This window comes from Cyprinodon tularosa, unplaced genomic scaffold, assembly GCF_016077235.1.
Source record: "Cyprinodon tularosa strain WSP-4 unplaced genomic scaffold, ASM1607723v1 ctg33, whole genome shotgun sequence".
Classification (NCBI taxonomy): Eukaryota; Metazoa; Chordata; class Actinopteri; order Cyprinodontiformes; family Cyprinodontidae; genus Cyprinodon; species Cyprinodon tularosa.
Genome location: NW_024039041.1, coordinates 1,875,600 through 1,889,708, shown reverse-complemented (window position 1 = coordinate 1,889,708; position 14,109 = coordinate 1,875,600). Strand labels below are relative to the sequence as shown.

Sequence of the window (14,109 nt, the reverse complement as noted above, 5' to 3'; positions counted from 1 at the left end):
TGTGAGGCAGACACCCTGTCTACCTTTAAGACTAGGCTTAAAACTTTGCTTTTTGATAAAGCTTATAGTCAGAGTGGCTCAGGTTATCAAGAGCTATCTCTATAGTTATGCTGCTATAGGCTCAGACTGCTGGAGGACATAGGGACCCCTATTTCATCATTCTACCTCTATTCTCTCATTCTGCAGAATTTGTTAGGTAAATCTCTAATGTTATGCTCTCTCTGCTTTTCATCATAGTAACTTCATCTGATCTGTTCCTGTTTGGCTGTGACGCAATCCTGGAGAGGGGTGTCGCTGTGCTGCTGCCATCAATGCCTTTGTTTATAGATGTTGGATCTTCGTCTGTTTTTTAGTGTAATCCTGTTTCTCTGACTGTGACAAACTGGATGTGCTCTCTTTCCTCCTCTGTCATGGGAGCTGGCTCAGAGCTCGTCTGCCTGGCTGGGTGTTTCTTGGATGGGGGCCACCTGTGGAGCTGGTTGACAGTCGCCTTTTGCATCTCTGCTTCTTTTTCCAAGTCTGCTTTTGTCTCCTTGAACCCCAGTTAGCCTCTGCAGATTGCAGCTCACACTGAGCCTGGTTCTGCTGGAGGTTTCTTCCTGTTAAAATGGAGTTTTCCTCTCCACTGTCGCTACAAGCATGCTTAGTGTGAGGGATTGCCTTCTAACCTATGTACAAGCATCAAATATGAAGCAGCAGTCACTTTTTTTGATGCTCAAAACACGTGCATAATGAACGTAGCATTACACTTTCTAATTGTTTGAATTAACCTATGAAATATAACATTGTAGATAAAAATGATCTCATGTCCTCCTTATAAAATTTCTACCTCTAGTCAAGCACCCATACTTCCCACAATCAGGATAAAAGTGGTGATGCAACAAAGACAAAAAGTTAGCTGCATTCAACCTCAAAACACAGTAAATATGGTTTCAGAGAGTCTAAATTTCAACATTTTCGGGGGAATGACACGCACAAAACCTGAAGATGTGATACACCAAGGTGTACATCCTATGAAATAATTGTAGCTAAAAGCCTGACCATGAATATAGAGTCAATACTGAAGATCTGCCCACAAATTTACAATGCATGTCATTTTTTTGTTTCTTTCTTTTTAAATTCAGACATTTCAAAATAACACTAAAGAGTTGTAATCATAATAGTATGAAAACAGTCCTATTAACTTATTAAAACTTATCCTCTTTTTAAGGTTATCACACTGTCAGAATTTTATAGTGACCAATGCCTACCAGTGATGCATCTTTTCATCAGGTTAGGATTACTGCTCTCACTTTGACTGGCTTGCAGAGGAAAGCTTTAGAAATTGTTTTGCCAACAATTTTAGACAGATGTTTTAAATTTCTTTGAGCTGCTTTCTGTATTTTTCTTTAACTTTCATGATGTTTTCAGACATGTTTGTTAAACTAATGTTTTGCTGGAACTAAGGGGCTCAAGGATGGTGAGTGAAATTCGACTTGAAAAGCGTGTTAATCTATATAACCCATCCAAGAATGAATGTGTAACATTTACAGTTGCATGATGATGTGAATTTGTCACAAAGATGTTGATATTTTTGCATTACATCACTGTATTACTATAGTAAAGAAGCAAGTACCTCACAGATGTCTTTTAAGTGTTTGATGTAAATGCGTTCGGTTTTCATGATTTCTTGAACCACATTGGTTCTCATTTGCTCCCTGTGCTGAGTGCTGGGTTTGTCCCTGGGAGCTGGATCCTCCTGGTCTGCCACGCTCTCCACGCTCTCAGTGCTCGAGTCCTCTTGGTTTACACGCACCTGAAACACATCCAACGCAAACTCAGCAAAACCTCCTGAGAACCGGTCCCAAATAAATCTGTTTTGAGAGCAAACCTAAGTCAGGATTAGACTTAAAAACATAAATTAGAAGTCGTTTACATTTGTCTCTACAGGTCGGGAACAATTTAAACAGAAAACAGTAGCTACTTTATTATGGCAACATGTGGAGGCAGAACCAGACGCTGTTCATCAACGTTGATTCAGCAAAAAGCAATTACACTTCCTGCCAATCAAGGAACCTCACCATGGTTACTACAGCCTCACTAATTAAGACCAAAGTGTCAATCAATTCCCATCACCACAGAAACCAGCGGGACCCTCTTATGTTTCTGTCCTTCAGCTCTCCATTCAGTGGGCCGCTGTTTGTTTGGGCTAAAGCCGGCTTGAGGACCTTTTATTTTCCTCAGCAAACACGTAAAAGGCAGCAGGGTCAGAAAGTCCACTTACCCTCACAAAGCTGGAAGGGAACCAGGCCTCCCTGTCACCCCCCCTGCCCCACCACCAGTCCTTGTGGGAAGCGTCCAGAAGGCGGATAACATCTCCGGCCTTGAAGGCCAGCTCCTTCTCCTCCATGGTCACATGGTCCCAGAGAGCCTCGGCGTACACGCCATGCCCTGAGCTTATCCACTGCACAGCGCCCAGGCAGATAAGAACATACAATTACATTGAGGCTAAGCCTGTGTCTGGCATGTAAGATTACTTCTAGACTTGCTAACAGTGATGTGGGCGAACTGTGGCCAAACATCTTAGAAACATGTTCAAAGTCTGGAAACAAGATGAGCCTAAAACTGATTTTGTTTTTTTCTGAGAACATGTTTTAGTGTCCCTCACCTCGTTGAGCAATGAGAGCTCCACCCCAGGCTGGAGGTAGGGCGTGCCATCGGCGAGCTCATCGAAGCTGCTCTCCTCCTCCTCGCTCACGCTGTCATCAAGCGTAGCTGTGCTTTCAGACACACCAGCTGCAACACATACCCAGAGATAAAGAAACCACAAGTAGAAAGCAAGCAACATACATCTGCTTCTCTATCAGCACTTCTCCTTCTCCAACATACTTGCTGACATTCCTCAGCCCCTATTTTTTTCTTGTTCTTTTCTTTCCCCTCACAGACAAACTTTTGTTAAATCTTCTCAAAAACAAACCCAGTTCTCACCGCTCAGTACTCTGTGGAGCTTGCGCCGCCCCACGCGGTCCAGTCCGATAGGGGTGCTCTGGGATAGAGGGCAGGGTCGGAATCTGGCAGACACTCCTCTGTAGGGGGGCACCTTGTGGGAGGGGATCGGTGGTCGTGACAAAGGCTGCAGTAATAACAAGAGGAAAAGTCCTGGGATTTAGGAAGAGCTCACTTTCTCGGGCTTTCACCAGCTCCCCCCATGACTCACTGCTACACACATATTGCAGAGTCTGAGTCTGAGTGGGCGTTCCTGCACAGTAAGGCTGGTCACTTTGGGCTTCTCTATTTGATACAGTAGTTCTGTGCTTCCTGTAACACTTCACAAGCAAACTAAAGTATTTGCACCATTACAGTCAGCTGAATATTAGTCTGGAGAGAAAAGTAGGCCAAGGCTTTTCCAGAGGGATTTAACAGTATAAATATGAGTCTCTTTAGTGTAAATGCTTGACAGGATTTGTTTGAAAACTGAATTTATTATTAACCGTTTGATGATCTAAAGCATTTGAAGGGAGGCAAATAATTGATCTCACAGCACTTACTGAGGCTTACAGGTGCTGGTCATAAAATTAGAATATCATGAAAAAGTAGATTGATTTCAGTAATTCCATTTAAAAAGTGAAACTTGTATATTATATTCATACATTACATACAAACTCATATATTTCAGATGTTTATTTTGTTTAATTTTGATGATTACAAATGACAACAAATGAAAATCTCAAATTCATCATATCAGAAAATTAGAATATTGTGAAAAGGTTCAAAATTGATGGCCCCTGGTGCCACACTCTAATCAGCTAATTAACTCAAACCACCTGCAAAAGCCTTTAAATGGTCTTTCAGTCTAGTTCTATAGGCTACACAATCATGGGGAAGACTGCTGACTTGACAGTTGTCCAAAAGACGACCATCGACACCTTGCACAAGGAGGGCAAGACACAAAAGGTCATCGCTAAAGAGGCTGGCTGTTCACAGAGCTCAGTGTCCAAGCACATTAATAGAGAGGCGAAGGGAAGGAAAAGATGTGGTCGAAAAAAGTGTACAAGCAAGAGAGATAACCGCACCCTGGAGAGGATTGTGAAACAAAACCCATTCAAAAATGTGGGGGAGATTCACAAAGAGTGGACTGCAGCTGGAGTGAGTGCTTCAAGAACCACCACACACAGACGTATGAAAGACATGGGTTTCTGCTGTCGCATTCCTTGTGTCAAGCCACTCTTGAACCACAGACAGCGTCAGAAGCGTCTTGCCTGGGCTAAAGAGAAACAGGACTGGACTGCTGGTGAGTGGTCCAAAGTCATGTTCTCTGATGAAAGTAAATTTTGCATTTCCTTTGGAAATCAAGGTCCCAGAGTCTGGAGGAAAAGAAGAGAGGCACTTCATCCACGTTGCTTGAAGTCCAGTGTAAAGTTTCCACAGTCAGTGATGGTTTGGGGTGCCATGTCATCTGCTGGTGTTGGTCCATTGTGTTTTCTGAGGTCCAGGGTCAACGCAGCCACATACCAGGAAGTTTTAGAGCACTTCATGCTTCCTGCAGCTGACCAACTTTTTGGAGATGCAGATTTCATTTTCCAACAGGACTTGGCACCTGCACACAGTGCCAAAGCTACCAGTACCTGGTTGAAGGACCATGGTATCCCTGTTCTTAATTGGCCAGCAAACTCTCCTGACCTTAACCCCATAGAAAATCTATGGGGTATTGTGAAGAAGAAGATGCAATACACCAGACCCAACAATTCAGAAGAGCTAAAAGCCACTATTAGAGCAACCTGGGCTATCATAACACCTGAGCAGTGCCACAGACTGATCGACTCCATGCCACGCCGCATTGCTGCAGTAATACAGGCCAAAGGGGGCCCAACTAAATACTGAGTGCTGTACATGCTCATACTTTTCATGTTCATACTTTTCAGTTGGCCAACATTTCTATAAATCCTTTGTTTTTATTGGTCTTCAGTAATATTCTAATTTTCTGATATGATGAATTTGAGATTTTCATTTGTTGTCATTTGTAATCATCAAAATTAAACAAAATAAACATCTGAAATATATGAGTTTGTATGTAATGTATGAATATAATATACAAGTTTTACTTTTTAAATGGAATTACTGAAATCAATCTACTTTTTCATGATATCCTAATTTTATGACCAGCACCTGTATAATATGCAGAATGTCAGTTGGTCTGTTTCTTTAATTGGTTTGGCTTTTATCATTTTCTGGGTTGTACAGATCTACGTCTAAACCCTCACATGGACCTGATAAAACAATCAGGACCTGTTTATTTGTCTCCGCCCCTTGTGTCTCTTACAGTATTAAAAAGGCAATGCCTCCATTTCTGATAGTTGGAAATGACATTGCTTGAGCTTCAGGTCTAAGAACTGCTTTACCTTCTAACGCTTTCTGCTAATCTCTAAGCCTGCTTTAAAATTTTTCCCTATGGTTAAAGAAACTATATGTCTGATAGCATGTTAAATGTACCCTGTTTACTAGTCTCACATTTTTATAAATATTCCATTGATTATACAGTCCTGTATTTCTGTGCAGACTCAGCTCACTCCACTTTTTAAAACCTTAGTTATAATAAGATCTTCTTATTTACAACAATATTGCAAACTAGATAAATTAATTATAAAACCCATCTAATCCTTCTTTCTTTTCTTACAACACTACATTAGACAGGGCCAGACTTTCAACAGCTTCAACAAGCCCTGTCACACCTTAACGATTTAGCCAGCAAATGCCTGACGTCCCAGAATCTTCTAAAATGCCGGCATACGCTAAACTTTCGATGTATTTTTATTTTTATTTTGGGTGTATATGTAGAGTTTTTATAATGACTCCAGAACTTCTGTCCAATGACAGCCTTACTTATGCAAATGTAATGCTAATGAAATATCATAAGCCAGTGTCCTGTGGTGGCAGCTATACGCCCGGAGGCGCCCGGCTTGCATAAAAAGTTTGTTTGATAGCGGTATTGTATCTGCCCTTTACCGCCTGCAAAAAAAAAAAAAAAAGTAGATAAAAAGAAAAAAGAAAAAGAAAGAAAGAAGGTTTGCAGCACAGCAGATTCAGAGTAACATCTGCTAGGAAGTTTGTTGACCGTGGGCTGTGGGCGTGAATGCAGGGAGGATCCATCACTCTCAACTTCTCACTCAACCTATGATGGTGATGCAGTCTGGAGGACTAGTTTCCTCCTGTAAACCCCCTTTTATGCAAAAATGCTGCCAATATGCCATTATATGGTGGCTGTAAGTTAGAAACACTTTGCCCACTTCGTCTGGAACACGTCAAATACGCTGATATGCATTGGAGATAAGTTCTTGTTAAGATACACATAAGTTTTGCACAAGTTACTGAAAGGTTTTGGAGAAGCTACACACCATGACTTATTAGTAAATTACACTTAACGTATTTCAACGATCAGATAACTTACCTGTAATATACGGCCCACGTACGGCGGCGTGTTTCAAAGTGTGTCAGCGTGCTTCAGCATCCTCATAACTTATACAAAACGTATCCATAACTTATCCAACGTATGCAGACATTTTTTCCAGATTTTTGGTACATAAGGCATATGCTGTCTAAATCGTCAAGGTGTGACAAGGGCTTGATTTACTGAAAACTAAACTTAACACCCATGTTGATTCCTTCTAAATACGGCTGAGTAAGAAAGCAGATTTTCCACGGATCATATAGAAAAGATTCATTAGTTTTCCTCCTTCTTTGACTAATTTAATCATCCACTTTTTAAACTTCTCAAAATCAGACTTTTGTTCATCACAGTGACTTAAGAATAACCAGCTAAAAGACGCACCAGCGTGCGCTTTATACTAAAGTAGCCTTCTGGCTCTTTCTGAAAGATTAAATTAGCACATTTTAAATTCAATGTTTGTAAAATCAAACTCTATGTTCATCAGATGTATTCTCCTAAAATGTCAGTAATATTTACACCAATCATAGCTCGCTTTACAGGCTCCTAAAACTTGGAAAGCTCTGCTTTTAGCTACTGTGCTCCTCTGTTTCAGTCCTTACTTACAAATCTCATCAACTGAAGATAAAACTCTTTGCCCTTTAGCTGTGAGCCCTGTGTTTCTGTGCTGTTTCATTAGCATACTATTTTTTTTATTGTAACTTGAAAACAATATATTTTGTTTTTCAGCTGCCAAAGCTGCTGTACACATACTAAAGTGATATTTGTTAGATGTTCCTGCAAGTGTTGTTTTTTATCTTTGTTTGCTCCACGGACCTAGAGAGGTCTTGGTTGCAACATGTTCAAAGCAACCTGGAATAAAAAAAAAAAGCATCATGCAGGATTTAAAGAGATTGAGCCACAAAGCTGCAGATTAGCACAAAAAGATTACAATCTGCCTCAACCCGCAGCATTTAGGATTTAGGAGAAAACTATCATCAGTGGAAAAATGTAAACAACATAAAATACCATAACTAAAACTAGTGTTTATGGATTTTTTGCGGATGCTATAAAAATGTGGCCTCCCTTCATGAAGAGATCCCGAATGATTCTTTGCTTTTTGCCACTTAATTTACTTGAATATATTGGAAACTAGATCAGAAGGTCATTTAATGATTTTAAATTTAAGAACAGATCATTTAATCACAAATGTGCAACAAGAAAATGATTTTAAGGGAAACATGGTGAAATCTTACAGGAGGAAGGGAATCCTCCTTCATCTCCTTATCTGCAGGGAAGAGATCCACAGCTCCGATCACAGAGATGGGCCGATGTCTCGGAACATCCCCGTTAAAGGCATAATTCTCAGGGCTGCTCCCGTTTTCATGCAGCCGTGCGTCCAATGTCCTTTCCGGATAGTTTGGCACCGGAACTTCCTCTGGGATGGATTGCTTCCTGGAAACCAGCTGGGCATAGTCAGAGATGGGCCGGGGTCTGGGGCGGCCGCTCCTTCGTCTGGTTTGGACCGAAGACGTCTCTGTGGAAGTTGCAGCCTCCTCTGTGGGTGATGTGGGTATATTAGAGAGGCGTGCTGGGGGGTAAGGAGGTGGGCTGCTGGCTGCTGTGGAGACTTCGTCTGTTTGCAGAAGTGCTTCTTGTTCTTGAAATTGTGATTTTACCTAGAAAGCAAGAAGAAACAAACAAAAACACGAAAAATAACTAAGAATTAAGGTCAAATTATTCAGGTTATTCCTGAACAAAATCAATAAATGCACAAAAAATTTGAATATCACTTTCTAACAATAACATTGCAGTACTGTATGTCTGTCAGGGATAAATCACAGCTTGCAGTCTGAACCAACAAAATATATATATATATATATATATATATATATATATATATATATAAAAAACATTAAAGGTATAGTGGAGGATTTTTGCAAATTTTTGAAAAGAGCCATCTTCTCTAGCCTGACGTAGTCCGACTCAATTCTAGTCAGAATATGAGTCTGATACTGCTCCATAGAGCTGTGATTACGGGGCGTGTTTCGAACGAACCAGGAAAAAAAATGCCTCTGCACTCAATTGGATAGACCTACAACCAATAAGAGCAACGGAGTGCGTGACGTATGTTAAGCGAGGCATAGTTGTCCACAAAAATCAAAGCGTGTAGTTTCACGCCTAGAATAAGAAGATGAGACTTGATCGTGTTTCTCTGTTCCTCTTTTAAAATTAATTTGCTGTCGATATCTTCTAGAACAGACCTAATAGCAGAATCTACTCACCCAAACTCTCCAGCGGCAGCCATTATTGTTGTCACCCTAGCGCGCTTTGGTAGCGTGGTTGATTACGTTACTCTTGATCATCTGTCCATCATCGTATAAAGTCCGCCCTGACAATTTGATTGGATCGCCTGACAGTGGGCGATAATACTCGCGCTACTATGGAGCAGAGCCAGATCGAACTTCCCCAAACTCAAACCTTGTGGGCGGGGCTAAGTTCTGACTGGCACCCAGGCTACATCTTCTCCACTTTGAAAAAAAAATGCACATGCACAACCCAGTACCCGCTCCTGAGAGGGAATGTCTATTAAACGTGTGCAAGTGCATGTACAAGCCCATTTCTCCTTGTGCACGCTCTGTTCAAAAGTTACTGTTTGCATCGCTCATACAAGCTAACTTTCCAAAAGAAGATTTGCAATTTTTCCACTATGTCAGACTCACCAACCGCAAGTGAAAATGGGGACAAGCACGTAGGACAGCCTTACGTAAACATTTAACCAGAATGATTGACGATTAGGAGGACCACTTATTTTGATGATCCACCCAGAAAAGGAACTCCACTATAGCTTTAAGGCTGATTTAATAAGCAGAATCAGTATAATTTGTTTTCATAAAATATGTCATCAAAGGTTCCAATAAGACTCTTATTGTGAAGGCACCAAATAGCGATTAGATAAGGAGCCTTTTTGTTGTTATTGTCCACCAAATAGAGTAGACCCTCGGGTTACAATTGCAGTAACAACATAGAAAAGCTAACTTGACCTTCTGAAACTCTAAATCAGGAGTCTTCAAAGTTTTCCAGGCCGAGGACCCCCAAACTGATGGTAAGTTGGAGCGGTTATATCAAACTGGTTCTATAGTCACATTTTACAGATGGAGTAACGTAACGAAAGTAATTTCTCCCTGGGATTAGTAAAGTATTTCTGATTCTGATTCCTCATTGATGGGACAGGTGTTGTGAATGAAACGGTGCCCAGCTTGAAAGAGCTCCTATGTGTTGCTGAATGTGTGCATTGATGATGAAAGACATCTTCTGCCTCCATTTATCTGTTTACTACAGTGTGTTGAATTCATGTTAATGTGTATTTAAAGACATTTCAGTTAATGGAAAAAATTGCAGGGGGGAATATAAAAGAAAAAAGTCTAATCAAGCAAAACTTTCGCGACCCCCATGCAGTATCTCCGTGGACCACTTAGGGGTCGCGGACCCCCTGTTAAGACCTCCGTTCTAAACTTAACAGGCTAATAATAACTTAGCATTTTCTGCAGGACAGTTAGAGGAAACCAACGTCTCACTCTGAATTTAAAAGAACTAAAAACAGCCACTGATGAACAATTTTTATGATTAAATTAGATCCTAAATCTCTGATCTGATATCGGAATCGATTCATTCACTCATTATGGGTATCGGATACTGGATAAATGACACCGATCTTGAATTACAATCCGCTCATTTCTTTTTTCAATAACATCACAGACGGCAGTTACACATATTTAGTCACTTTATTTCAAGCTAGTGATTAATTTTATTTTTGTCTTCACTCACACGGCAAGGTATACGGTTCATTAAATCAACAGTAGTATCGGCACAAATATTGTTATCAGAAAAAAAATGGTTTGGTGTTTTAAATTATTAAGCTTAATTATTAAAACATTTCTGAGAGCATAGAGCTGCAAATAATAGAGTGTGATTGTTAAGGTGTTATTTTTTTGTGATATATTCACCAGTCCTACTTTGAATTGGTGATTTAGAGCAATCATTACACCTCACCAAGATCAGTTCATAAGAAAAACATCAGGTTGCCGAGGCGACGCAAAGTCACAGATAACTTTGCTGGATCTCAACACAGAACAAGGATTTCTTTCAATGAGCTTCCCATTTGTACATTTTTAAAGTAAAATATTTACTGTTTACATGATAATTGTAAGCATCACAATTCTGCTTCACAATAAAATTAATACAAATGCATTCCTTGAGCATTCACTGTGCCAGATTTAGGTAATGGAGGAAAATTAGGCGATGCTTACAGCCATCTAGAGAAAATAAAACTCACCTCTGGCTTTCCTTGGTCTGGGTCCGGACCCCTGCATAAACACTGGAATGGTACACATAGTACTAACACCATTGTAAAACTGGATAGCCGGTGGTCCTCAAGGCCAAATCCCTAAATTCCTTTCAGAAGCCCCTTGATGTCTAAAGAACACGGATGTACTTTTCAAATCCATGGTTAAAAGCAAAATCCCAATCTCAGAGCATTATTCTGCTAAAGTCCTGCATCTATGGCCTGCTTACTGCTTACTTGGGGGGAGCTGTTACCTGTCAAAGGCCTGGCGTTCATGTTGCTGTACTTTGATCTGGAGCAACGGCTAACAGAAAGGGGAGGGGGGGGGGGGACTAATGCTGTGCTCAGTCAAAGCCTCAAAACCAGAACCCACTAAACCAGAGCCGCACACCGTTTTTGTTTTTTGTTGTTCTTTTGCGCAAGTCTCCTAATCATAAACAAAGTCTAATCATTAACTCCCCCAGCGCCCTCAGAGCGCCGGCGGCACGACGGGTGCAACCTCAGCATGTGACTCTGCTGCAGGGGACGCCGGGAATCAAACAGATCTGACAGGAACAGGAGGGCCAGTCGATGTTTCACCTTTGCTGTCATTTATCTGACACGCATGGGGACTTTGGACAGCTTACAACTCCTTTTCCTTTTTAAGTGTACGTGCGGTTGAACTCATAAGTATTACATCATCGCGGGAATATATCAAAGTTCACTTTATTTCCTCACTTAAAAAAAGGTCACAATAGCCCTCCGAATGAGAGGGGCTTTAAATGATCAAAATACCATGCAGAAGCAGCTTTAAGGGATTTCTTGTTCTTAGAAACAAACATGTTTTCATACATGTATGATGACTTTAAATGATTTTTTGCAAAACAAAAAAGTCTATAAACATCTAACATCAAAGCTTTAAACTGATTCAGATTCAATGAAAACATTCTTTTAGCTTTTAGCAAAAGTACCTTTTTTAGCTGAAACTTACAAGATGACAATAAGTTAAAAAAAATATCTGTATCATAAGGTTCTATGTGTTTCATTTTCATTACTACTATCACTAGTTAGGTACAAGGGCAGGTAGTAAAGCAGCATTAGAAGATTATGGTTAACCTCTTGATTTTTTTTTCAGAAGCTAAGCAGTATAGGATTTTAGCTGAGAGTTTTAGGTTTTAAAATAAACATTGTCATTTTTCACAGAAACAACAAGAGACCCGAGTGAAATAAAATCTGCTAAGAGAGTATATATGCTGCCATAGTCTTAGACTGCTGGAGGACATAGGGACCCCTTAAATCTTCTGGGAATAGTTTCTGAAACACTAAACTAAAATTCTAAAACGTGGGCTTAAATGTATACACAGCAACAAACTGAAATAATGAGGACTTACAATAATGGACTGGGTTATTGAGCTAAATTAAGTCTATAAAGTAAAAAAATAAAAATAATAATAGTAATTAAACCTGAAAAAAAGTTCAAAAATAAAACATTGTTCCAGACTGTGCAAATCTTTCCAGCTCATATTTCATCCTCTGAAATCTGCATTGCATATTGTAAGCTGCTCTTATTGGTGAACACACATTATTTTTCAAAACTAATCACATACACATAGGGGTGAGTATTGGCATGGGTGTTGCGATACGATACGTGTAACGATACTTGTAATACAATATTATCATGATATTGCAATATCACTATAAAGTGCTTTAAATGTTCATCAGAAGATAGTGATTGTTTAGCTATTTTGGCATCCATAATGTTTGGGGTTTGAGTCATGACTGCCTGAACTACAGATATGGCTCTGCACAGCAAAAGGGCTCCACAGCACCATCTATTAGAGTGGCGGTGCAGAGGTGGCTCATTTTCCCCTCATTGTTTTAGGTTAAAAAATTAAAAAATTTTAAAATCGATATTAATACCTGAAAGATCGATATCAATCAGGATATATCGCCAAATCGATTTTTTCCCCACACACAGAATGTTGATGATTTTCTAAAGACATTTCCAGTTCCCACAGTCCATCAATGCAACAGGGAATACGTTGTTCAGCTGCTGTGATGAGCTGTTAAAATTACACATTAATAGCTACGTTTACATGGACACAAATAATCGGATTGAAGGCCTGATCAGATCAAAAATATTTCATGTAAACATGTCAGACTGAAGATTCTAATCCGATTCGGTCCGATCGGAAATAAATTTAATTCCAAAAGAGAGAGGTGGTTTTTGCCGATCGCCATTCTGATTGCCGTCCATGTAAACACCCATTCGGATCTTAAGAGTAAAATAATCTTCACTGCGCATGTGTGCGACGTCACCACACGCTCCCACCAGTCTTTACTCCGAACCTTCATCCACTGGCTCCTGGTCCTTGGCGGAGGAGGTGGCAATAAATGTAAGGTGCGGATGGACATGCCATCCTGCTCTCTACCACTGAAGCGAAGGAGGGTTAGCATAAGGTACTGGTGAGCCCTTAACTAAAATGACCACCAAAAACAAAAGTATTGTTACAAAGATGCGACGAAGGTCCATGATGGAAAAAAACGACATCACCAAACACGACTTAAGAAAAAGAAGTGAGGGGCAGGCACAAAGAGTAGCTAAAGTTGAGGAATTGCGGACAAGTACTAGTTTGTTTACAAAAAGCCGGTTTCTTCTTCTACTGCTAAAGCGGAAGTACACAGTTCTGCGCATGCTTAAAAGATTTAATCTGATCCAACGCTTGGTACATGTATACACACGTCATGATCGGATCATTTCATTTAGTGTCCATGTAAACGGAGATTTTGAATTTCCGATCAACCAAGGTTTGGATCGGATCGGGGAAATTTTGCGCATGTAAACGTAGCTACTGTCATCTGAGGCCCGGCCCCCCATGCCAAAACATAGCCATGAGTTCGAAGCCAGAGAAAAAAATCTGCAAGTTTGAATGAGAGAAAAAAAAAATTGAAACGGAAAAGAAGTTTTTTATTTTAAACAAACTCCCCCCCCCCCAGATAATTTTTTCTTTTAACTAGCTCCATAGCGCTTCTTGTGTCCTGAGATGCTAAAAGTGCAGTGGCAACCCACTGCTTCTCAAGAACACTAATTTAGTCCAAAGGAGATGTTTTATAGCAATGTAAAAAAAAATGTTACATTTACAAATAAAGATTGTTAAGAATACTTTAGATTTAGATTAGCATGTTACAGAGAGAAACATTGCTGTCCATTCCCTGAAAATGTTTCCTTCAATGATATTTATTTGGTAGAACCCCCCCCAAAAATTACACATAAACCATAAATTTCTGATGCCTATGATAAAGTGGTAAAGTAATTCAGCCACCTCTATGAATCACTTGCAAGGCAGCATCTGGGGCTCCAGTTAAACAAAATAATATTTTATTT

At 40.1% G+C, this 14,109-nt stretch overlaps 1 protein-coding gene across 2 annotated transcripts in view; it reads right to left on the bottom strand.

Annotated features, from left to right (window-relative positions):
- The window catches only part of spata13 (spermatogenesis associated 13), a 36,878-nt gene that overhangs the window by 5,865 nt on the left and 16,904 nt on the right, over positions 1 to 14,109 (bottom strand). The window contains exons 1-6 of one of the 2 annotated variants that reach the window (XM_038293710.1): positions 10,737 to 11,067; positions 7,657 to 8,079; positions 2,968 to 3,112; positions 2,648 to 2,775; positions 2,264 to 2,443; positions 1,616 to 1,795 (exon numbers count right to left, since the gene is read on the bottom strand). In XM_038293710.1, the coding sequence (XP_038149638.1) occupies positions 1,616 to 1,795; positions 2,264 to 2,443; positions 2,648 to 2,775; positions 2,968 to 3,112; positions 7,657 to 8,079; positions 10,737 to 10,808 (1,128 nt within the window). In that variant the 5' untranslated portion in view covers positions 10,809 to 11,067. Of the gene's footprint in view, positions 1 to 1,615; positions 1,796 to 2,263; positions 2,444 to 2,647; positions 2,776 to 2,967; positions 3,113 to 7,656; positions 8,080 to 10,736; positions 11,068 to 14,109 lie in introns of those variants that run through there. The other variant, XM_038293709.1, reaches the window with a different exon arrangement.